Raw genomic sequence first — 25,445 nt, 5'->3', positions numbered from 1 at the left:
ACATGCTTTTACTGTTACCATTTGCAAATTGTTTCCTTTCAAAATTAAAACCGGGAAAAGAATGAATCACAGAAAAAAAAAAAAAAAAACAAGTAAACCAGCCTGACTCACGTCTTGCATCGCGATAATCTTACCTTCCACAGCTGTGGTGTTCCAGGGACCAGTTTAGCCTTAACCCGACAGTGGCGCAGAGCCAAAGCCAGGCACTCAGTCCCATAGTCAGCCTCCTCGTCACTGCACCTATAAGCACCAACACAAACATTTTTACACAAGATAAATTCTGGTAAGTAGCGCATTATATCTACACACACACACACACACACACACACACACCCCTCTGTACATTTTCAGTTTGTTAACTGCCTGAATAATAAACCGTTTATTATTATTATTATTATTATTATTATTACACACAAACAGTTAAAAATAAATATAAAAAATTACACCATTCAATTCAGGGAACCATGCGTTTTCTATGACTTCCAAAAACTAAAATTTTCACCCAAATTCCGAAATTGTGGCCTTCTTAAACAACAGTCTGAACACTTAGTGGCGGCATAAGGATATTCATTTTCTCTTTTTTTTTTCTTTTTCCATGTTAGGCTACTCTAGGCACTGCACTTAAATGTACGACTCCACTTTTATCACCAAACCTCTTACTTCCGATAAGCGTCCCGCAGCACCCCAAATCTGAACGCCTGGGGCATCTCTGAGTTGCGGTACTGACTCCTGACCAGACTCTCCTCAAGGAAGTCCTGGGCGTCGGGCATCACCACCGTGGACACCAAAGACCGCACCGCCCCCGCTGCCCCGTGCCGCTGCGCCATCACTACCACCTGGGGTATGGATGGCGAGAGGCGGGAGAGTGAGAAGAGGGAGACTGGGAGGGTGAAATATGTGGATGAGAGCAGCAGAAGATTGCATGAATATATAAATGACACACGGGATGTTAATTCGCTTTTCGAAACCAAACTGCTCGCAATGCGGGAAACAACTATATAATGGATGTTGACAGGTAATCTGCTTCATGGCTTGTGATCTCCAAATGTCAAACTTCATCTACAAAACACTACTGACCCTCGCTATTCCGTTCCCTTACAGAAGCCACGCACCGTAACCTCTCTGCCCTCATCCTTTTTACCTTAACCACCAAGGGAAACTACCACGCTCCATCGCCCCCAGTCATTACCCATCTGGTTCAATAAACTACACACTTGTTTAAGCTGCACCCCTTCACCCCCTCCTCACAGCCAGCCTCCCCCAGTCCAGTGAACTCTTGCTGAACTGGTCCATCCGACCTTTCCCAACTCACCTGTGCGAGGGTGTGGAGGGGCACGATGGGCCGGGCTCCGTCGTGCACCACTACTACGTCAGGTGGGTCTTCCTCCGCCGCCAGCGCCTCTACTCCCACCCTGATGGATCGGTGCCTGCTGCCTCCACCCTATACCATACAAAAGAGAGAACGTCAAGTATCATCAAAAGAATCTTTGGATACGAGAAAATTAAATGCACCGAGTGACAGCATCGTACTGAATGACTATAATTCAATGGACTTCTTTAAGTTAACAAATGGATGTAGTGATGAAACTGCATGGGCTTTTAGCTGGGAGACTGACTAGTCACATATGCACATGCGGCTATAGACAGACGATCAGGATGTTAACACGGCCGAATGCTCCTTTCCATGACAATTAAGCAGGAGGCAAGCCTGGCGTTTTGGCGCAAGCAGGCTTAATATATGGCACAAAAAACGCCTGCTAAGCCTCCCTTTGGTCTGGCTCCAGCAAGCAAACAGTGTCTGTAGGTTCCTGTCTACTAACGTGGCTCCGGAGGCGAAGGCCGGCGCTTCTAGAATGAAGACGCTACGATGATAACGAAGCAGAAATTGTTCGAACTAAATATTTATGAATCCCCGAACCTTTCATTCGTTCTGCATCACTTATTCATTCTACGTTATTATGCAGTCATGGCTTGGAGCCTTATAAGCAGTGTTACACTAATAAAGTTACGAAAGAACATTATGTCATCTCAATGATACACATTACACTCGCGTTGCCTTCACTTAACATAAAAAAAATGAAGAAGTGTGAGTTGAAAAATGTTCATTAATGCCGCTTCAGAACAGCAGACTCGCCCAGGAGTTAAGCCTCAGAGGAACTCAATTAATATTTAAAGTCTTGATATATTTCAGTTTTAGTATTTTATACCATGTTAAAAAAAACGACAGGACATTTAATTTTTTAATTCAAATGGAAAATATTTAATCTTTTACAACACACACACACACACACACACACACAGCGTGAACCGCTGTCTGGCAGTTACCAAGATGCTTCAACATTACAATTCGCTCCACTAACAACACCTATCATTTCATTTTCAGGATTTACGTCGCTACATGTTGATATTGCATGTAGATAACAGGCATTTTTAACGGAGATTCATTCTATCATTGTAATACAACTACAAAAAAATGTAAAAATTTCGCATGTAATGAAATAAAACGAACTGGATTTGAAGGTTCAAGGCTTCATGAACAGCTGTGTGGTCGTGTGAGGTCTGTTCGTCGGTCGGGCGAGCTTGGGACTCTGACTAGCAACTGTAAATTCAAATCCGTTTAATCAGGCTTCTGACAACAACACTTTAGAGGCGAGCAGATTCAGTTGAGATTCATGTTACGTACTTATACACGTCCCCTCTAGCTCCTATTATTTGCGGTGAGCTCCTGTTCCCTCCAAGGATACACACGTTCAGTCGTTGAGAGCTGCCCACCTCGTACTCAAGGCCAAATAAAGAGATAAATGAGCCAACTCACCCTTGTCTCTCCAAGCAGCGTCCTTCCTCTCGCCTTGTTAAACCAACATCATTCGTTCTCTACGAAGGAGACATGTTTGCTATATTGTAAGGCGACCCAGTGACATTGTGCAGCTTTATAGTGTACCCTTCCAAACCCTTACGCCATAAAAGTATAAGGACGCTAACAAAATGCCACAAATTAGATGGTGGAAGTAGTGAGGCAGGATATTATGTACTCAAGACAGTGCATCGTAAGGCTTATGCAATGCCATGTGCACGTTGCCGCGACAAGAGACGTTTAATGACTCGTAGAGGACGTTTCAACACCACACACGTGGACGCAGGAGGCTCCACCACTACTACGAATTAGGTGGTGGTGAAGACTGACGGAATTGTTGCCTTTTTTTCAGTTTAAGTGTGTGTGTGTGTGTGTGTGTGTGTGTGTGTGTGTGTGTGTGTGTGTGTGTGTGTGTGTGTGTGTGTGTTCACATTACACATTTTACCTACGAAAGGACGACGTATTTGACTTAAAATGAAAGCATTACACTGTTTTCTTTAGTACTTAGTCAAAACTGCTTCTTTTCATTAATTCACCACAATGTTAAAAGCCTGTTTCTCTTACATTAGACAAGTTTTTGGGCAAGAAAGTAATGAGACACTGACTTCTCCAAGTTCCCAGTACCTTAGCAAGAGAGAGAGAATCAACGCTTGTTTTGAAGTACTTAGACTGTTATCCAGCAAAAGCTAAAGCATGTAGGTTACTGATATGAATGTGATATTAAGCATATAGACTAAACTAAAACATGTATTTTTTTTTTTTATGTAGGAGGGTTACCGCCTATGGGAAACAACAACAAAAACAAAAAAAATACTGATATGCATGTGATATTAAGCATACGTACTCTTTAAAAAATTCAACGTGGATAATTTTCAAAGATACGATGCGGAATCTTTAATAAACGCGGCGACACGAGGTAAATGACAAACATCCGATGAATGAAAAAAAAAAGACGCAAGTATCACTAATCTAAAGAAGTTTCGACATCCAGATAGTGAGTTTCCTTTGTAACCAGCTGCAGAAACTGATAAAAAGAGATTGCAAAAGGCGACTTCCTTTACTTCAATGTCACCGTTAACATTGGCACCACTCACTAATCCCTTAAAACTCACTTGCTGTACAAAGCCGCCGTGCTCAAGGTATTACTTTCCCCTTACCTGTTTTCCCTTTCATTCTCACTCACCTGTATCACCGTGACCTTAGACAGCGCCGCGCCCCGCACTACCTCCCTCATCCGGGCTAGATCATCCGCCACCACCACCACCCGGGACATCCACTCCACACTCTGCAGCGCCTCCAGGCAGTACGTCACCAGGGGGCGCCCGCACACCTGCCAAAGCCCAGCAGGTATCACTGGTCTCGTATATACTTTAATTTAAGACATGTGAGAAAGAATGCCGTAAATCCAGAGAGAGAGAGAGAGAGAGAGAGAGAGAGAGAGAGAGAGAGAGAGAGAGAGAGAGAGAGAGACTAGGGAATTAACATTGGTATTGTGTGTGTGTGTGTGTGTGTGTGTGTGTGTGTGTGTGTGTGCAGGAGAAAGGATGGATGTATGTATGTTTGTATGAATGCGTGCGAAAGTGGAAAGGAGCACGGAAAACAGGATCAGAAAGGACACACGCACACACACACACACATACACACACACACACACACACACACCAATCCTTACCTCAATGTACTGCTTCGGGGTGACGCTTCCCATCCGTTCACTGCTGCCCGCCGCAGGCACCACGGCGGCCACCCGACCCTGCGGCTTCTCCATTCCCTCGGGCAGTGTCTTTGTGGGAGGTGGGCCGTGGGGCGAGGGGAAGACCGGCGCGGATGACTGATGGTTTTCCTGCAGGTGCATAGAACCATTGTTGCCAAAGAATTGTTTCGATCCGAACGAGGAGTGTTTTTTTTTTTTTTTAATCATTACTCATTTCTTTTGTGTAGTTTGTGTGTAAGGAAAAGGATTGATTAATTAAGGACAAAGGAGGATAGGAAGTGAAGATGGTGGTGGAGGAAATGTATGAAGAGGAATCAAATTAAAGGGGAGAACGAGGAGTAGGAAAGAGAAGAGCAGAAAAAAAGAAAAAAAAACATTTCCACAACAAAATAAGCATAAGTTAAAAAATTGCTCTGATAGAAAAAAAAAGTAAAAATTGGATAGGGCCCTTCAGTAACTCTTGCAATGCATACTGTCTTTTTTTTTTATAGTAGTAATCAATTTGAAAGGAAGAAGGGTAATCAAGTAAACTTAACACATTCGTTTTCCAGTAGAGCTTTGCCTTGTGTGTCTGTATCTCTCCTATCATGTCTCATATCTCTACTATAAACTACAAGATAATAATGACTTTTTTTGTTTCCTGTGACTTTATTTCCAATGGTTATTTTCTTTCGTTCAAATGATTTTCTTATCTACATTCGCGGAGGGCAATATCACCGAACAGTCAAAAGATATGCTGCTGGTTGTGATCCTTTGTCTGTGTGTGGAAGAACAGTGAGTGAGTGTTTCAGGTTACTGCTGTGCTAGTATGAAGAGCCAGCTGACCACCACCGCCACCACCTCAGGGCCGGACACGAGGCTTCTTCAGGCGCGTCATAAACATCACGTCACGAAACTACGTCCGCTGGGTGAGGTTCCTGTGATTGCCCCCCCACCTCTCTCTCTCTCTCTCTCTCTCCTCAATCACACCTTTTCTCCTTTCTTTTCACACTTTCTTGTCACTTTCTCTGTATTCCTTCGCCTGCTTCCTTCGTTCCTTCACCTCCCCGTCACCTGATGCACCTGGCTGGCGGCGTCTCACCTAGGCGCCACCTGAGCCCGTGGGAGCTTGACACTTGATTCCCTCCCCTTCAGCCTCAGATCACCTGGCGAGGGAGGAAATCACTGGACTGGACTAAGTGGACTTTTCGGTGAAGGGAATTTCTATGTATATTGTTGAGGATTATTGTTGTTATTTTGTTTTTTGATTGTATGAGGGATTGCGCTCTTACTTCCTTTCTTTCTTTGTCTCTCTCTGTATATACCAGCCTATATGTCTCTCTCTCTCTCTCTCTCAATATACAAAAAAATATCTATGCAAGTACGCAATAAAAAGGAAAGAAAATGGAAGGTGGAACTAAAATGAAACACAAATAGAATAAAGAGATTACACCTACAATGATGATGATGATGATGATGATGATGATGACGACGACGGCGGCGACGACGACGAGGACACTGATGGTGGTGTCACTGTGTTAATGGAGGTTGTGGTGGTGGTGGGGATCGCCTGCCAGCTGCCACCCACTCCCACGCCCCCGCCACCTGGCCGCCCACCTCGGGGTCACCTGGCCAGGTAGTGATGTGGGGGGGACCAGGTGAAGGTGGAGCGACCCAGTTAATTAAGGAAGCTTCAATTTGTGTGTGTGCGTCTTTTTCTCCTTCTTTTTGGTCGCCGTGGTTATGGCGGACAGATGGCGGGAGAGATGGAGGGAATTAAAGGGGGAGGGAAGGAAGGAGGGGGTAATTATGGGAAACTTGAAGAAATGGCGGAGGGAAAGGAAGGGTAGCGAAGATGTGTCACTCCTGATCGCTCCCTGCCTGGTAACAACACCTCCAATGACTGCAGCAACAAATACAACACCGGCAACAAAAAGAGCAGTAAGAAGAAAGACAGTTAAGCAGTTAGCTTTTTGCACGTGTAGGAAAGGCATGACAATGAGACAGCGCCCGCTCGCTCACTCACTCACACAGGCACACACACACACACACACACACACTCACACACACACACACACACATTAGCATACTCGTAAACAACGTAATACACTTTAGACACATTGCAACATCACTTCCCGTACTCTCTCTCTCTCTCTCTCTCTCTCTCTCTCTCTCTCTCTCTCTCTCTCTCTCTCTCTCGTGTACTGGTAAAACCACTTCACTCATCTTTTAACAAGTGAGTGATTTTATGACTCTCGAAAGGTATGTTCAAAGCATATGAAGGTCGCATCGCTCAATTAACATTCCTGCCGCTGCTGTGAGTAATGTTCCCGAGCTAAAATAAAAAAAATTGCAGCGACATATAAGTCCATTTTCTTTTATCTTCTCTTTCACGCCCGAGTGGACAGAAGTTTATGATGGAGCGCAGCAGGCCGAGCAGGAACTTAAAAGGACAGCAGAGGAGAGAAGGAATTGTTCGCACAGCATCCGTCTCCCCGTCACACTCCGCTGGCCTGACGAGAGTTTATGCCGATATTACACTTGCGATGAAGGGAGGAGGAAGAGGAGGAGGAGGAGAGGGATGAGGACGACGGGGTGGGGAAGGAGGGAGGGGAAAAGAACAGGCTACAGTGAGAGGGACTAGTTTTAACCTCCATCGAGGCTATGAAATGCTCCCACTTTCTCCATCGTGCCTTAAAATCTAGTCACTGCACGTCAACATACACAAAAAAATGGCGGCCTTTTCCATTTCACTCTAGCCCTGCTCCCTCTGCCCTCTCGTCGGCCTGGCCTCGGAGACAGCCAACCCGCAGATTAAAAGTTTTACGAGAGGCCACACTTTGATATAAATATTTCCCGGCGAAATGACTCACGCTTAAGGCCACTCCTTCCCACCACTCCCACTGCTGTAGCACTTAGGCCACTCCTACGCAAGAGCAGGTGGTGCACAAAGGGAGGGAGGAACAGAGGGATAGAGGGAAGGGCGCTAATTACCAGAAGCTACCAAGCACAGGTGTGGAGCCCCGGGGGAGCGGCCAGACACCTGCTCGTCTTTTTAGTCCCAAACAGGTGCCCCCACATAATTGCCCCACAACAAGAACTCATTAAACCCTTCCCAGACGGAGGAGAACCAGACAGTCGGGAGAGGGTCGGGAAATGTAAGGAAATGAGATCAGCTTCCACGGCTTGAAGAGACGAGAAAACTGCTTCACTTCGACAGATTTATTGGGTTACCTCCTCCCCCTGGTTCCTGGGTGGCACGGGCTCGCCTTCACTCCGGGTACAGTGCTGCGTTAGGGCGTGGGAGAGCGGCAGGGAGTGGGGGAGGTGGCCGCGGTGAGTCACTCGTCGTGTGCAGAATCTTCAAGGCTGCTGACGAGGCGGTGGGCGAACAGTAAGGAATGGGAAGAGGAGGAGAGAGCTGCAAGGCTTTCTCTCTGTTTCTGTTCGTCTGTCTGTCTATTTGGTATGTGTCTCTCTCTGCTTGCCTGTCTATTTGCCTTTGTCTGCCTATCTGTCTGTCATTCAGTCAGTTTGTCTGTCTGTATCTCTCTCACTCTCTCTCCCTCTCTCTCTCTCTCTCTCTCTCTCTCTCTCTCTCTCTCTCTCTCTCTCTCTCTCTCTCTCTCTCTCTCTCTCTCACGCACACACACACACACACACACACACACACACACACACACACACACACACACACACACACTCAGAGACCCACCCACCGCCACACAAAACATTCATAACAACCGTGATGAACCTCGCACAAAGGCATGATAACAGGACAGTCCGTCAGAGGGACAACCTGACGCCTCGGGATTACCCTCTAATTGCACAATATAAACCCCGACGGCTGTGAAATTAGTAATGCGGCCTTCGACCATCAGGTAATAATGGCAAGGGCCCTCAGGTATGCCCTTGGAGGATTACTCTTGACCCCACGCTGACCCCTTTCCGCTGGCCAGCCGTCACCCAGCCACCTGACCCTCGCTGCTCCACGCCCCTCCATCCACCCCTTCGCCCCGGGACGCGCCCACCTGTAGTCTCTTATGTCACTGGCTCTCGTAATTACACGCCCGGTAAAAAGAAAGGGGGAGGTATTCCGGAGAAAGTTGTTGCGATACAAAACCATGCCGTGCTGTTGAACAAAAAAAAAAAGTGTGGATCTGTTGATGTCAGCTTTCGACCGCTGACAATCAGGTGCGTTACTGCTACGTGGGATCTCTCTCTCTCCCTCTCTCTCTCTCTCTCTCTCTCTCTCTCTCTCTCTCTCTCTCTCTCTCTCTCTCTCTCTCTGGGTACAAGCAATTATATCCTGCAGGTGTGAAACGGAGATGTACGTAATTTACGCCAGTCCCTCCATACCCCAAGACCTGAGGCTCCCCAGCTCGTCCTTTTCAGCAGGTCTTCCCTTCAGTCATAAGTCCCTGCATCGATTTCAGGTTATTCCCATCACCTTGACCCCAGGTTGTGCCCTTCAGCAGGTCATCATCTCGTCTTCAGCAAGTCACCACCCTCTTCACCACGTCACCGTATCACGTCTTCCCATTCAACGGGTCAACAACTCGGCTCCAGGTCATCCCTTCCACAGGTGAGCAACTCTATACAGGTCACCTCGGGTCACCGCCTCCTCAAGTCACCGTGTCAACTTACTGTGACGTTTCGCCTTGAGGAGTCCTTCCCAGGGTCACACCGTCACGGGAGGTCACGGGAGCAGAGTATCCCAAACTTCCCTCCCTCACCTCATTTTCTCAGAGGGGAAAGGGCAGAGGAGGGAGAGTGAGGGAGAGTGAGCGGGGTAAAGTGTCCTCCTCACTCTCTGTTCCGTCATAAAGTAACTCGAGCGCCGCGCTAAGGTCGCCGCCCGCGTGACTCCCCCGTGACCTCGCGTAACAGCCGTGACTGGGGCCGCCACGCACCTTTGCACTGCGCCAATTACAGACGCACCGCACCTTGCTTTTGGCGGCGCACCTCGCATTTAATCATTTTTCGCGCCTTCCTTCCTAAAATTTATTGGCTCGCGCTTTTAGGAGCCAGACGCTGGTGGAGGTTTTTATTTTACCGCAACAAACTGTGGGGGAAAAGTTTCTGGCCCGCGCCGCACCTGCCAAGCCCGAGGACTGCGATTTACGATATGAGCGGCGCCGCTGAACTGGAGGGAGGGAAGGACGAAGGGAAGAGGCAACATAGGGAGGGAGAGAGGGAAGGACGAAGGGAAGAGACAACGTAGGGAGGGAGAAAGGGAATAACGAGGCGATGAAGCAATAGAGGGAGGGAAGAAAAGAAGAAAAAAGGGAAGAAGCGATAGAAGAAGGGGAAAAAAAATAGTAAAAATGAAGGGAAGACGCAACAAATAAAAGGAAAATTAAAAGAACGAAAGGAAGGAGCAGTAGAGAGAAAGTGATGAAAAGAAAGACTAGAGGAGGAAAAAAAAAAAAAAAACAGATGAGGAGTGGAAAAGAAACACGAAGGAATGACGGAACAGGTGAAGGATACGAGAAGTAAAAAAAAAAAAGAAAGAAAGAAAGAAACAGAACAGCGAGATAAAAACAAAACAACGATAACTGGAAAGGAAGAAAGATTAACGAGTGACACAGACGACACCTGAAGAAAAGAAAACGTATATATATGGCGGAGGTTCAAAAAGGGCAACAACTGAGCCGAAAAAAAATAAATAAATAAATAAATAAAAACTATACAACATGGAGGGAGGCGTGGCGCGTTAGAACAACATGTATCCACAGGTCAAAAGGGCAAAAGGCGTGTGTGTGTGTGTGTGTGTGTGTGTGTCGCCAGCACGCAGCAACAAGATCCCTACCACCATGTTAAGACACGCTGAAGTGAGTCACGAGGGAGGAGCCGCCGGGGAGGCTCCTGTAGGCGGCTCCAGGGAGGGTGACGCCCCTAGGGAAAGTAAGACAAGGTGATTACTGCTGCCAGGTGTTAGAGAGAGAGAGAGAGAGAGAGAGAGAGAGAGAGAGAGAGAGAGAGAGAGAGAGAGAGAGAGAAATTACACTAAATAAAGAATTAAAAGGAATTTTAAACATCTGTATATTCTCACTAGGCTCATGAATTTCACTAAAGACAAACGAAACTAGCTAAAGCATTATAGTAAAAAAAAAAAGACAAATAAATAATTGCTGTATAAAAGAAATAAGAAAACTTTAACCTACAACTACTATTGTTTATGAGGGAGAGAGAGTGAACGCTTATTAAGGTGGCAATGCATTTTATTTACATCATAGATATTGATATAAAGACAATGTGGAGGGAAGGGAGACTGACACAATACGAACCACCGAACCAAACAAGTGTGCCGTCTCATTCTCTGTCTCACAAACCTCTGCTTCAAACAGTCTTAAGTGAATAGGAGCACATATTTGCATCGTTGCTGGAAAGAAAAGTGATCGTAAAAAAGCCATGAGCCGAAAAGATGAAGGGAAAAAAAAGGGAAGAACACGTCAGAGGAAAAAAAAAAAAGAAGGGAAGAAAAGGAAATCAATCAAAGGAGGGGAGTACAGGAGATATGCATGTAGGAAAAGGAGGGAAAGGAAGGAGAAAGGAAGAAGAAGAGGGACAGGAACGCTACCACACTCAGATATACGTTAGAACTTCCTCTCGAGTCGAAACACGTCACCTGGAGCGTTGGTGGGGTTCGGAGGGAGGGGTGGGGGGGGAAGAGGAGGAAGGAAGAGTAGGGAGAGGTGAGGTGAGAGTGTGAGACTGCGGCGACCTGGGAATGCAAAGCCAGGTGTTAAGCTTTAGAGGGAAAAAGGGTCGAAGCCATTGGAGACCTTAAAACAACTTCATCTCCTCTTCCTCTTTCTCCTCCTCCTCCTCCTCCTCCTCCTCCTTCCTGAAAGCCTACCGTCACTGCCGCTCTGCTCACCACCTGTCTTTATAATTGAGGAAGGAAACGTAGATAGCAGAGACCAACTGGCGTCAAATGGGAAGGAAGGAAGGAAGGTGGTGGGTAGGAAGGTAGTAGTGCCGCTAACCACTTGCAAGAGAGAGAGAGAGAGAGAGAGAGAGAGAGAGAGAGAGAGAGAGAGAGAGAGAGAGAGAGAGAGAGAGAGAGAGAGAGAGAGAAATACAGTAGAATGGAATGTATTTTGAAGTGTGTGTGTGTGTGTGTGTGTGTGTGTGTGTGTCCTGGTGGGCGGCTTGGGACCTGTCACACGGGTATCAAAATGACGGGCTGGAACACATGGCCTCTCCCTTCTCCCGCTCTTCCCTCCTGCTTCTCTCCCCACTCTCCTTCCTTCCCCCCCCGCCGCCATACACCGACCATAACATATCCATAACACAACACTCTCCCCTCCCTCACACTCACGGCTCCTTCCTCTCTCTTTCGTCACTTGTTATCCATCTTCCTTCACCTCTCTCTCTCTCTCTCTCTCTCTCTCTCTCTCTCTCTCTCTCTCTCGACCGTTTCAGCGTCTTATCTTGACTCAATTTAACATGTTCTATTGGAAGTCATCGGGATTTTTAAGCGTTTTCATGACTGCATTGATAGTTTAACAAGGATTCTGCATCAAATAGGACAAAATATGAACATAATCTTACTAATCATCTCTATGTTCTAAAAAAAAAAAAAATAGTTTTCATGACACTCTAACGTGTTTAAGAATGCAGTCTTTCTCTTTCTCTCATTGCTTCTTTCCATTTCTACGTATCTTCACCAGAGCTTCTTCACATCAAGCACTTCATTCATTATAAGTATTACGCAAGGTAGCTGGAGTGAGTCTTCCTTCAGTGTTATCAATGAAACTACACACTCGCCGCAAATTACGATTATTACTATCAATAAAGTATCACAGTGACTGCATCTTCCGGGCTTTTCAGGGATGATGGCCACCTGTCCACGCAACCTCGTCATTACCTGAGCAACAGACGTCACACATGTCCGCCCCTTTTACCTGTAGACCCCGAAAAAGTGCACGGCCTTTCCCTTCCCTTCCCTTCCCTTCCCTCAGGTTATAAGCAAATGCATAATACACGTTGGAAATGCCTCTTAAACTTCAAATAACTTTACATTTAATACCCATAATGTAGCGTGGCATGAAATATAAGTGGTTTATTTATCATGGCACTAATTTGACGGTGATGGTACCCAACTGTAGTTTTGTTAAATGGGGTTTAGGTGCAATAAGGTTAGAGGAATAACAATAATGATCATGGTTACGATAATGATGGTGATGACGATGATAATGACTAACGTGACAAAACAACGATGCACATGATAACTAAAGGACACGGTGAGAGTAAATGAGGGTGATGGCGCAGATAGTGAGAGTGGCGAGGGGAGAGAAGGGCGTGAGAGCTCCCTAGTGGTGATAGAGGCAGTGGTGATGGAGTTTGGTGATGCTGGCAGAGGTGATAAGGCACGCAGGTGGGAGGGATGGATAGAGGGAAAGGGAGGAGGGCGAGGAAGGGAGGGAGGGAGTGAAGGGGTGTCAGGTGTGTGTAAGATGAGCAAAGTCTCCCCTTCTACCCCGCGCCCCTCACCTCCCAACACGACCCGCATCATGACCACAGATGTTAATGATACGACAGAGCCCCCCGTCCCCTTCCCCTCGCCTGCCTCTCACATTCTCTCATTCAAACGCCCATTCAGTCCCAAGCACACTGGATATTCAGACAAGGAGAGGAGCAGACCACATGCGGCAGCCGGCTTGCGTACATACACTCAGTCATCCGCACCTACATTCACACCCACACACGTCACGTAATTAACTACCCCAGTACTTATGCCATATAGAGTGTTTGTCTTAATGATAGAGTCAGATGATCCTCTCCATTCATCCGCCAGACGATTACCAAGCCTGTGTTTAGCCATATGTTCTCTCTTAGGGCCGGTCTCCTTCCCATAACAGAATACTTCCGCTCTTAAACGATCATTACACCTTATGATTCCCATCTCTAGTTGACTGTAATGATAAATTGTGGCTTTTTATAATGTTCCTCTGGCTGTCTCGATGCTAGATGCTACAGTAAGTGGGCATCTGATCTAGAGAATATTCATGGTATCGTAAGGTTCTAAATGTATGTGAGATGAATGACCTGAACGTACGGCAAACTTTAGAACAGAACAGACAGAGAGAGAGAGAGAGAAAAAAAAAAAAAACAATATATAAACGATTTGGGAATAAGTAAATGATGAGCACAGAAGAAAAAAAGTAAATTCTGAGCAACGAGAAGCCGAAAATAAAGAGAAAGAGGAATAAATAAATGGTGAGCATCGAGATTAAAATAAGAAGAAGACGGTACAGAAAAAAAAAACTTAATAATATCTGAACATCAACAAACCAAGAATTCAAAGATGACGCGGATAGGAGAAAAAACTAATATCTAGGCATTGAGAAACCGGGAATACTGGTAAGGCGAGCTAGAGTAAAGAGCAGCTTATCAGGAATCTAATAGAGACGTGTAATCCCACCTCGCCCTTACTGGGAACGTTTACTCAAGACATATATACACAACACTTGGTGCGGCCGATCACTGACACTCCCTGACACGAGCATGAGATACGATGCGTGTGTGTTTTAAGACTGCCTGCTTCTCGACTCCCAGATCCGCCTTGGTCTGTGAATAGCATCGACGACTGAAGTTCCCCCCACCTGTGTAAGACTTCCCGCAAGATTGATTCCTTCTCCTTGGTCGGTTTGGTTAGGTTAGGTTAGGTTAGGTTACGTTTTGGGGAGTTTATCATAGTGTTACGATGTGTTATGTGTTAGGTTAGGTTAGGTTAGGTTAGATTAGGTTAGGTTAGGTTACGTTTTGGGGAGTTTATCATAGTGTTACGATGTGTTATGTGTTAGGTTAAGTTAGAGTGGAAAAATGTTTATCATGCTTTGTCATAGGGACTTTATTTTAGGTTAGGTTAGGTTGGACAGATAGAGGAAGTTTATTAGAGAGTATTATGATATGCTGTGTCAGGTTGAGCTAGGTTTTGGAAATTTATTATACTTTATCATAGAGACCTTGAAATACTGAAGTAGATCTGTAAGTATTTAGATGTAGGTCTTAAAGCAGAGACAGAGGAAAGCTTGTAAAAGTATTTAGTAGTAAACCTTAATCCTTTCACTGTTTGACATCCTTTTCATCCCATAATCCATGGAAACTTTTCAGACATTTGTTTTTGTACTAAAGCACGTTCAATATTCCTGTTGGCTAGAAAAAAGTCTTTTATTCTTTCTTTACTTTGTCTCTCTATGCAAACTTCAAATTCTTATGAATGTCACCTGAATGCGACCGCTACAGCAAAAGAAACTAGACAGAAGAAAGACCAGTAAATATTTAGTATAATGTCTTAAAAGTAAGGATTAAAATAGACCTGTAAACCTTTTTTCCTACTATGGTCGTCTTTTGTTAACACTGAGATCACTGTAATAAATTATTTGGGTGGACATAGAGGAAAAAAGAATATGAGGTAAATGTCATCTTGGTTTAGCTACAGAGGTGTATGTTTTTAAGAGACTGATATGAAAAAAATAAAATAAAATAAGTCTTTCAAAATTTATAGATGGTTGTAGGAAAGATTGGCTAGGAGTGAAAGGATTAAGTAAAGCTAACGCCTAACTAACCTCCAGGTGAGTTCATATGAAAGTGACACAACCTTCCTAGAGTGTGACGTCACCAGCACCAGTCAGTCCCGCGTGACGGAGGTGATTCAGAGACAGTACCCGTCTCCAGGATTCTCAGGCAATGCAGTGCCTCACCAACACTTACCAGCAAGCTCTGTCAAAGTTAAGATATCAAGAATGTCGTCATGCTTTTAATGAAAATTTATTCATAACAAAGTTTCTGTATTATTATTAGGAAAAAAATAACCATCAAAACCAGAGAGAGAGAGAGAGAGAGAGAGAGAGAGAGAGAGAGAGAGAGAGAGAGAGAGAGAGAGAGAGAGAGAGAGAGAACCACTAGCAACTAGTGAGCCAGACAGCTATACGAACAGTGAAAAGCAAACTTACACGTGGAGAGAGAGAGAGAGAGAGAGAGAGAGAGAGAGAGAGAGAGAGAGAGAGAGAGAGAGAGAGAGAGAGAGAGAGAGAGAGAGAGAGAGAGAGAGAACAGCGATGGTAACAACATGAGTGACGAAAATTCTGCAAGCTACAAAAGATACAATTTGTTTCAATGTTGATCTTTTTTCTATAAATATTTTTCCCTCACAAGGTGCGTATAGTTCAAAAGTCCAGCGCCTCCACCCTCACCCTGGGACAGACAGACAGACAGACAGACAGACAGACAGACACAGGCAACCATCACATCCGGGTTACAACATTTGCCTTTCCTTCGGTTACCTGAGAAATGTGCTTATTGGTCAACAGCTGCGGGGGAGGCTGGGCAGGTGGGTAGGCGGCCTTTACTCTGACCTGGTACACGAACCCGGACCTTCTGATTCGTAACAAAGGCACGCATGACTTAAATCTTTTTTTTTTTTTTTTTTTTAGGTCCTCTTCATTCACTGTGTCTTCAAGGTGTAAGTAGATCACAGTACAATGAACCAAACACCGACTAAGTTATGTTGACAGCGCGATATAAACACGTAAAGCGAAGATAGTAGTTATTTAATTTAAGGCATGCACGGATGGAATATAATTTCTTTTCCTAAGCGTGCTCCTCATTCAGTGGCTCAGCAAGGAATGAATAGAGCGGATAGGACGAAGAACTAAACGTAGACTAAGTTATTTCGACAATGTGATAGATTTACGTAAGGCGAAGGTAATAATGCTTTAATTAATGCATGAAGGGAATAACCATTTTTTTCTGCATGTTCATCATTCATTCGCTCAGCAAGAAACAAATAGAACGCAAAGGGCGAAGAATTGAACACAGACTAAGTTATGTTGACAATAATGATGAGAATTCCTAGGGCGAAGACAACTGAACATCCAACTTTTTTTTTTCTTTTATAGATGCTCCTCATTCATTCACTCGACAAGGAATAAATAGAATGCAAAGGAAGAACAACTAAACATAGACTACGTTACGTTGACAATATTATAGATTTACGAAAGGGGAAGGTAATGATAACTTAGGATATACATGAAGAGAATGTTCTGTTCTTTTATGGATGTCCCTCCTTCTTTGTCTCGCCAAGCAGCAGACAGAATGCGTGGGATGAAACATTGGACACACCAAATTATGTAAAAAAAAAAAAAAAAAAAATAAAATAAAATATGTTCAGATAACATGGCATATTGATTTTATTTGAGTTACAGTTGGAGCAAAATCGCAAGACAGAAAAGAGCAATAGAACACGTAGGATAAAAACAAAATACGCGAACCAAAAGAATGTTGATAATAAAATAATAAGGAAAAAAAAAAAAGTTACCGTCAAGGGAAAATGAAGTTATAAACGCAGACTAAAGTTGAATAAGTCGTATATATTTTATCACAGTTTACGTGGTTTGTATTCCGTGAAACTTGCGTGAAACTAATCGCAGTGCTAAAGGAAATTACACAGGATGATTATATGACGCAGGATAACATGAGAGGGTGGCGCTGCATCAGAGATCAAATGGTTTGTGCAAATTTCCATGCGGAGTTACAACCTTTGGTCAATTCATGCATACATTTTGTGAGTATAATTCAGACTCCTCCCAATTCAGGTTACTGGCGATCTTTGCTGATATCCACACACACACACACACACACACACACACACACACACACACACTTGACATCCGGGCCCCTCCGCGTCTTCCCGTGACCTCTGACCTACCCCGAGGCAGGTCACCCGCCACATGCCCGCAGCAGATGCCTATCTGGGGTCCTTTACGGCTCCCCTCCGCCCCCTCTCCCACTCCAGACACCCCGCTGCTCGCCCCGGAAGCGCCCCGGATGCACTCTCTGCCTTCGGAATTTCTCTTTCCCCCTCCCCCCTTCTCTCTCTCTCTCTCTCTCTCTCTCTCTCTCTCTCTCTCTCTCTCTCTCTCTCTCTCTCTCTCTCTCTCTCTCTCTCTCTCTCTCACGGTCGTTTCGCGTATCTTTGTTGACATTAGGTTGGTTACTTCTCCCTGTGTTTACGCTGTGATGATACTGAGTCGATGATTTCCTGGTGGAGGAGGAGGAGGAGGAGGAGGAGGAGGAGGAGGAGGAGTTCAACTTGACTTCCTCCATCGAGACATAAATAAAAATATAACTCATGATTAAAAAAAGAAAAAAAACAAAACAAAAAAAAACAAACATCAATAACAAGATTGTCAAGGATGCAACTCGACCTTTTGATCCACACCGACATGGATGACACATGCTCTCATCACCACTATAAGTTCAACAAATCAACATACTTAAAGGTCACTGGTATATGTGGCAGTGACAGGATTGCACAACATCCTAAGCCACGCCTAATCATACATATCCTTTCCTCTCGGGGTTTACGATCTTATCTTCTTTGTTCTGCACCAAAATCCCCAAAGATATCATTACTGTCATCCTGTGTTGTGAGAACCCCACCTGCATCCGACTTATCCAGGTGTCATCGTCTTGTCCACTGAATAGCTTAGGAATTAAACTGGTCTCCATTTAACACTCTTCTCAAGTTTAAAATTTCCGGGTCTTTTTACCTTGGATGGTCTCCTTCACCTCATCTCTTTATCATTTTAACGCTCTATTATGTTTGCCATGAATTTTTCTCACAGTAAAGAAGCCAATGAGCAAACAGTCCTTTAGCAGTAAAAAAACTTTATGCGAAAGACAATGAGGGAAAATACACTAAGAGAGAGAGAGAGAGAGAGAGAGAGAGAGAGAGAGAGAGAGAGAGAGAGAGAGAGAGAGAGAGAGAGAGAGAGAGAGAGAGAGAGAGAGAGAGAGAGAGAGAGAGAGAGAGAGAGACTCGTGATGGTCAGAGCTCCAGGATCCAAGTGTCGCAGGAGGTAGCAATCAGTACAAAATGAGGTGTTTCCCCCGGCAGGAGCTGGAGCGGTGCGAGGGACGGGGCGTGAGGCGGCCTGATGGGACCTCACGAGGAGATGACAGGCCAGGCGAGGGAATCACCAAGGAGGTTCACAAGCGGATGCGGGGAGTGGGTTTTCCAAATAAATCGTGATAAAATACCTTAGGATAAAAAGAGTCGTGATGTTAATGGTAAGACGACGAAACACGGTTATTAATGATCTGGTCACACAAGGCACGCCAATGGCAGACCGCAGGATCCGCAAACATATCCGGAAGAACAAGTATCGGGCAATAAAACATTTTCCTTCGATGATGTGAAGACGAGAGAGAGAGAGAGAGAGAGAGAGAGAGAGAGAGAGAGAGAGAGAGAGAGAGAGAGAGAGAGAGAGAGAGAGAGAGAGAGAGAGAGAGAGAGAGAGAGAGAGAGAGAGCCCACATTTGACATACTACATGGAAGCCAAAAAAATAAAGAACGAGGCTGAAATTTGAATTGTACAACCTATACAAACACAAGATACATGATTATTAGAGATGTTCTATCGTGAGGTTGGAAATAACTAAGGAATTATATAAAATAAATACTTTTAAATGTAAACCTAATAAGCTAGCCTATCTGTTCTTATGAATGTAGGATAAAATGAAAAACTCAGTTAAAAAAAAAAAGAAGAAAAGAAAAAAATAATAACGCTAAAGGCCAAATAAGGATGCTTGTGTTCTGGGATAAGACACAGGCCCCACGCAGCGCCAGGACTCCTCTCCCCTCGACATCTGCCTCGACTCAGGTGCACTTGTCGGCACAGAGCCCCCTTGACCCGCCAGCTGTGTCCGCCAACTTCCCCAGGGACGCCTGACTCACCCTCCCTAGTCACACACCCATGAGTATTTCCTTCAGCACACCCAAACCTCTCACTCCTCTCCCCTTCGCCTATCAACACATGACCACTTCCATGTTGCTCGTAAAGTTATCATTTTCTATTTCCTCAATCACTCAGTTCCCTGTCTATGTACTCTCTGGTGCCAGCCACATCCCTTCTAAAGTTCCCAGTGCTATCCCTTTCTATTAACTCATTAGTCTCGAAAAGTACAAATAGTTGCTTCTCCGCTTCCCCAAGTTACTATACAGAAACCCTATTTTTCTATCATAAACTACACAAAATAACACCCTCGCGGTTAGTAATCACGGTATAGAACGAAAGTAAGGGTTCAAGTTTGATAACGTTATATACACGCAAATATGAAGAAATTGCATCTCGAATACCGTAGCAGATGGTTGTAATATACTAATTTTGTAAGGGTGATAGTGCAGAATCAATAAGAAGCTTCAGAAAATTGGACAAAATTACATTACACAAATTTATGGATATACACAATGGGTAGACGTAGGTATGTACTTACGTTATGCACAGGCAAATGTTAACTTTCCAGTTTCTTATAGCTTCTCTTATTTCTCACGTCCTTACATCTTTGATACCATACACATTTTACCCTCACTACTATACCACGTTGTCTCGCTTCCTACATCACTCAAATCGATGCCAACTTCCCATACTATGAGACCCCCAGCTCCTTATTGCAACCAGTCCACGCCTCCCCCTCAGCAGCTTCTCCAGCGTTACTTCCCTTCCCCCTTGGACTATCAGTTATATAGTTTTACGACGTGAATTTTTTATTACTCTGACTGTAATACACTGTGATTACCTCAGCACGACTTGGGAATTTTGCTGATGAGAGAGAGAGAGAGAGAGAGAGAGAGAGAGAGAGAGAGAGAGAGAGAGAGAGAGAGAGAGAGAGAGAGAGAGAGAGAGAGAGAGAGAGAGAGACCACTCATACGCACGTACACAACACAGTGAAATACCTTCCCAATGAGCCCATCAATTCTTTAATATTCCTACTTACATATAATCAAATACTACAATACGAAACCTATGAAAAGAAAGAAAAAGAAAATAATTTCTCTTTCCAGACCTTTAAAAAGATACAAGGAAAGATAAGCCTGACATTTATATTCGGGAATTAATCACGGCAGCTTCCCTCTGAATAGGAAGCGGAATAATTCAGACCCCACGATCGATCCTCTATAAATGGAAATAACCGATGCAGATTACGTGACTGATGCGACTCACGAACTCAGGAACTCGCGTAATAAACCACGAGACCACGAGAAAGTGAAACCACCAGCACGAGAGGAAGAGGAGGAGGAGGAGGAGGAGAAAAAGAAGAATAGGAGGAAAAAGAGGACGAAGAAAAAGAAGAGAAGGAGCAGGAACACAAAAGAAGAGCAAATAGCAATACATTTGCTGGTCTTTCTAAGGCTGTTTGTGGGTCTGCTATCTAGCATTCAATGAGAAGCCGGATTACACAGAATGAGGAGGAGGAGGAGGAAGAAAATGGCAAAGGACAACGAAGCAAAAATCGAACAGCAACAGAATTTTTGGAGCCCCTGGAAACCTGTCTGAGAAATACTAACTACATAGCTACAGGGTAAGGAAGAGAAGGAAGAAGCGCAGGACGATGAGAAGGGAGAATGAAGGGAGGGAGGCGGAAAGAGAAAGTCACAAAAGGGAGGCAGGAAAATAGACTGAAACATTAACGCAGCATCATTAGCGATCGATTTACTGGACTTACTTAACTGTCCCCACCGGCCTCCATTCTGTTACACCACATCAAACTTTCACAGCCGCGTCTATAGAGGAGAGGCGGCGCACCGGTCCGCTCGGCTGGGCTTCAAACAGTCAGCGGGAACGAGTGTTTTGGTCGGTTACACCACAATGACGACCCGGCCTCCCCTGGCATACCTGGGGAGTTCGCTCTTCAGGTGTGAGGGACAGGCGAGACCGTAGGGAAGGAGAGGGGGGTATTTGAGAGTGAGGATGGGTGTGTATGGGGAGGAATGTGTTGGGGTGTGTGTGTGGGGTGGTATGTTTGAGATTGAGGGTGTTTGGGAGGAATGTTCTGTGGGGCAGGGTGTGCGGGTAAGGGTACGGGTGTGTGTGGGTGGAATGTCAAGGGATGAGGGTATAGGAGAGATGAGATAAGAATGACCGTATGAGGATAGAAAGTGTAGGGTAACGATGAGGGTGTGTATAAGTAGAGTATGTGAGGATGAGTGTGAGTGTGTGAGGAGAGAATGTGTATTGTGAAGGTGACGATCTGTATGGATAGAGTATGTGACTGTGTGTGTGTGTGTGTGTGGGGAGGGGGAGGCGGTAAGACTGTGTATGTAAGTGTATAGTAATGATGTGTGTTGGCACAGAAGTGGTAGATTTATAAGTGAACCGCTGGCAGGTGTGGAAAGAATAGGATAAGAGCACATTTAATTTCAAAGACGTCAGTACAGTTTACTACCGCAAGGAAAATATCAACAAAACGATTTATTATAATTTTTACCTTCACTTCTAAAAACATGAAAATTTATGGCCTGTTTCTGCGGTCATTGTTTTTTTTTTCTAGGTCAAGTTGTTTATGCCTTAAATTTCTTGAATATTTTACGTTTTCGCGAAATTTCTTGGCAAGCAGTGTAACAAGATCATCGACCAGAGCTTACACTGTGAATTATAAGGGAAAGCAAAAAACTGGGCCATAAAAGTTATTAAAGCATTTAAAAGATGACCTGCTTGCAATGAAGTGACCCTAAGACAAAAAAAAACTTAATTTAATTAGTTTGTTTATACAAGTTGTTAAATATTCGTCTGTAAACTATCCTTTAATTAATAAAAATCCCTCAAGAGGCACAAAACCCGCCATGCAACACAACACCCGCCGTGCCGGCGTCCCTCCTCAAATAAATACAAAAATATCTCGTCGCAGCTCAAATTGGACCGCCAGAATTCATGTTTCGAGTTTCAACGTCACGTGAGGGCGGGGGCTGAGGACAGGGCGGGGAAGGGACGGGCAGGGAAGAGGGGAGGGTGTGTATGACAAGGGGGTGAAATGGTTTCCAGTTGTCCCACATGGTCTGGCAGGGAGGGAAGGGAGGGAGGAATGGAGGTGACGGGGAGAGGAAGGGGACGATAGATAGAGGGGAATGGTGGGAGCCAGAGATGGAGGGCCCAGAGAACATGAGCCGTTGAAGTCTTCTGGACCCACTCAACGCATAGGGCGGGCCAGACCTGCGTCTCGCCACCGCCAGCCTAGTATCGCCTGACACTCCACAACGCCCACGAGTGCTCCGCGACTCCACCATACGCCCACCAGTACACAAATGCACCTGCTGTCCTGCCCACCTGGTATACGCCCTTACAGGCCTCAAACCACCGCCCACTCCGTTATTCCCAAGCTCCGTCGCCGCCCCAGCTGGGTCTCCTCCTCTTTCACGACCCTTGGTGGGTTTACCCTCACCACCCCGTCGCTAAAAAGGAGATGTAACCCCTAACGCCCCCGGCAGCTCCTGACCACTGTTGCGGGGCCTCAGCGGCAGTAAAACACACCCGGACGCGACCACAGGCGGCAGAGCGGCTCCAAACACGACGCACATGACGAAGCCACCGTGACGCCTGTAACCAGAGGAGAGTAAACGTCCTGAAGACACATGTATGCAAAAATGTTACAACACCAGCAATTCTGTTATGAAATCGTGGGTCTTCTTCAGTACCGTGTGTGGGCAGGAGGGAAGGGAGGGAGAGGGAAGGGCAAATTGGTCCCCGGTCATGTCTTCAAGATTCGAGAAAGGGCCTGTTAGCTCGCTCCCCAGAGAGCTTGTCCTTCTCAGCCTGCAATGAGTCACTCTCCATAAATTTTTGTGGGATGAACCAGGAAGACCAGCGAGACCACACTGGCGAGTAGCGAGGCCTTGTGAGGCGCAGGGGGAGGGCGAGGTCGAGGGATGGAAGGTAAGGGGCGGCACAGAGAAACAAGAAAACACACAATGGGGGATCTGTAAGGCAGCGGCTTGATCCCCGCGGCGGCCACACAAGCAGGCGCAGGGAGGCCAGCAGCCCACATCGACCAGCGACAGGAAGTCCCACGATGTGCCGAAGCCGCCGCCTTGGGACAGCTCTGGTCTGGCGAGATAAGAAAGTCGACTCAAGTCCTTTACACACTGGGTAAGGAGCGCTGGGAGGAGCTGAGGGAGGGAGTCTCTCCTAAAAAAGAAAAAAAATTGCCTCTCCCTTCCTGGCTGGGAGAATAAACACCTGCTCGGCGGTAACGTGACGATAAGGAGAAATTTAGCGACGTACATTTCCAACAAGATTAAATAAACAAGAGATACGAGGGAGCTGCTGCGATGCCTGGCGTGCTATTCCCGGCCCGGAATCAATTTAGAAAAAAAAAAAAAAATACAGCTGTTTGGGGAAGGAGGGCATGAAAGTATTTTGTTTTATCGTACGCTACACAAGCTTCAGGGAAACTCCGGACAAGGATCGACAAGGAGGCAGAATTAACTGGTGTGTGTGTGTATCTTGCCATCGGCGGCATTCTGCGGCTCTTGAACCTGCAAGGAACGCTGACAGAGGAGGCACTCAGGGGCGGATCACTGGGTCTTTCCCCTTAACGCCACTCACGTAAGCGTTCTGATCCGATCTGGTGTATGGTGTTACCTCCACTGCATTCAGTTTGACGTCAGCCGTACAGTATGTAGAACACGGAGCAGACGGCGGCGTCAGGTATGCTGAATAACTGTGCTGTTGCTTCTTAACACCGCATTTGCCATGTGATGCTACCCAACCGTGCACTCTCTCTCTCTCTCTCTCTCTCTCTCTCTCTCTCTCTCTCTCTCTCTCTCTCTCTCCCACCCACGCCTGTTCTCGTGTCGTATTTAGACAAGGAAACTGGGATGCCGGGTCGTCCCTAATTATGCGAGTGCGTCCAGGTGGCGTTCACGTGTGGGTGGCGGCGGGTATTTCAAGGCGCCACTGATGTCTTGTTTTGTTTACACTCCGTCGCTGGAGGTCCGCCAGCCCCGTTGTTTACCCTCCCGTGGCGCTCAGGTGCAGGCCCCGGGAAGGGGCAAAGGGGGAGGGGAGGTTGGGCCTCGGGGCTTGGGCGTGTCCCTCATATTCACACGTGGGAACCCTTGCAGCTGAGGCACAACAACAACGCAGCTCATCCATTCGTGCTGCGGCGAGGGATTAAATAAATGCTCGCGTTTCCACGGGACGTTACACGCCCATAAGTAGGGATGAATGCCTTCCCTTCAGGCGGCGCCCAGACGGAGCCTCGAACACCGCCTAAAAAGATTCCCCAGCGCGTCTTCTTCAACTCAAACACTTTTCTCGAGAGCGATTTGACGCCGAGCTCTGGTGACACGCTGACCTGACCCCGACTGGCACCCATGTGTCGACCAGAACAGGGCTCGTGTGTCTGCCAGGAGGTGGCCATCTGTCTCGCGGGGACGAAATAGACTTGGGTATGGGCAAGCGCCGAGTCCTTCCGCCCACAGCGAGACGGCGTGAGTTTGCTCAGGTGGTTTATGATTCCACCTTCTATTATAAAGAAGGGGAAGATGATGGAGCGGCACAGCCACCTACCCCCGCCTCCACGCCACCCACACCCACCACTGTCAGCGTGAGGGAGGGCAGGTGGAGGGCATAGTAGGGGCCACAGAACGAGGGGCTCGGCGGTGTGTGGGCGGCGAGCGGTTAGAGGACGCGGGCGGGGACCAGAAGAGCCGGGCGGGAGTCGGGTTACACCATGCACCTGCGACGGCTCCAGCGTGGCGGGGCTTCGGTCTGGCGGCGGGGAGCGGGGGTGAAGGGGGGTGGGCAGCAGCAGGTGCAGCTTGTTAGAGTGTGTGGTGTTGAGGCAGGGGGGTGAGGGAGGGAATGGGGAGTGAAAGAGGTGGAGGGTGAGGGAGAGGAAAGCAGAGAGAGAGAGAGAGAGAGAGAGAGAGAGAGAGAGAGAGAGAGAGAGAGAGAGAGAGAGAGAGAGGACGTGTGCATCACGAAGTTGTGACGTATCACTTTGTTTGTCTCTTGAATGAATGGTAAATTTGCATGTTAAAACTCATAAGAGAAAACATTTACGACGATTACAATGACCGTGTGTGTGTGTGTGTGTGTGTGTGTG

At 46.2% G+C, this 25,445-nt stretch overlaps 1 protein-coding gene across 4 annotated transcripts in view; it reads right to left on the bottom strand.

The window, feature by feature from the left end:
- Positions 1–25,445, bottom strand: part of LOC135105947 (D-ribitol-5-phosphate cytidylyltransferase-like) — a 64,436-nt gene that overhangs the window by 5,933 nt on the left and 33,058 nt on the right. For all 4 annotated transcript variants that reach the window (XM_064014678.1, XM_064014675.1, XM_064014676.1 and 1 more), the window contains exons 2-6: positions 4,527–4,694; positions 4,038–4,184; positions 1,313–1,441; positions 661–836; positions 135–240 (exon numbers count right to left, since the gene is read on the bottom strand). In XM_064014678.1, the coding sequence (XP_063870748.1) occupies positions 135–240; positions 661–836; positions 1,313–1,441; positions 4,038–4,184; positions 4,527–4,619 (651 nt within the window). In that variant the 5' untranslated portion in view covers positions 4,620–4,694. The remainder of the gene's footprint in view (positions 1–134; positions 241–660; positions 837–1,312; positions 1,442–4,037; positions 4,185–4,526; positions 4,695–25,445) is intronic.

Source organism: Scylla paramamosain, chromosome 12 (assembly GCF_035594125.1).
Source record: "Scylla paramamosain isolate STU-SP2022 chromosome 12, ASM3559412v1, whole genome shotgun sequence".
NCBI lineage: Eukaryota > Metazoa > Arthropoda > Malacostraca > Decapoda > Portunidae > Scylla > Scylla paramamosain.
The sequence above is the reverse complement of the archived record's forward strand: the minus strand, read 5'-3'. Positions and strand labels throughout refer to the sequence as shown.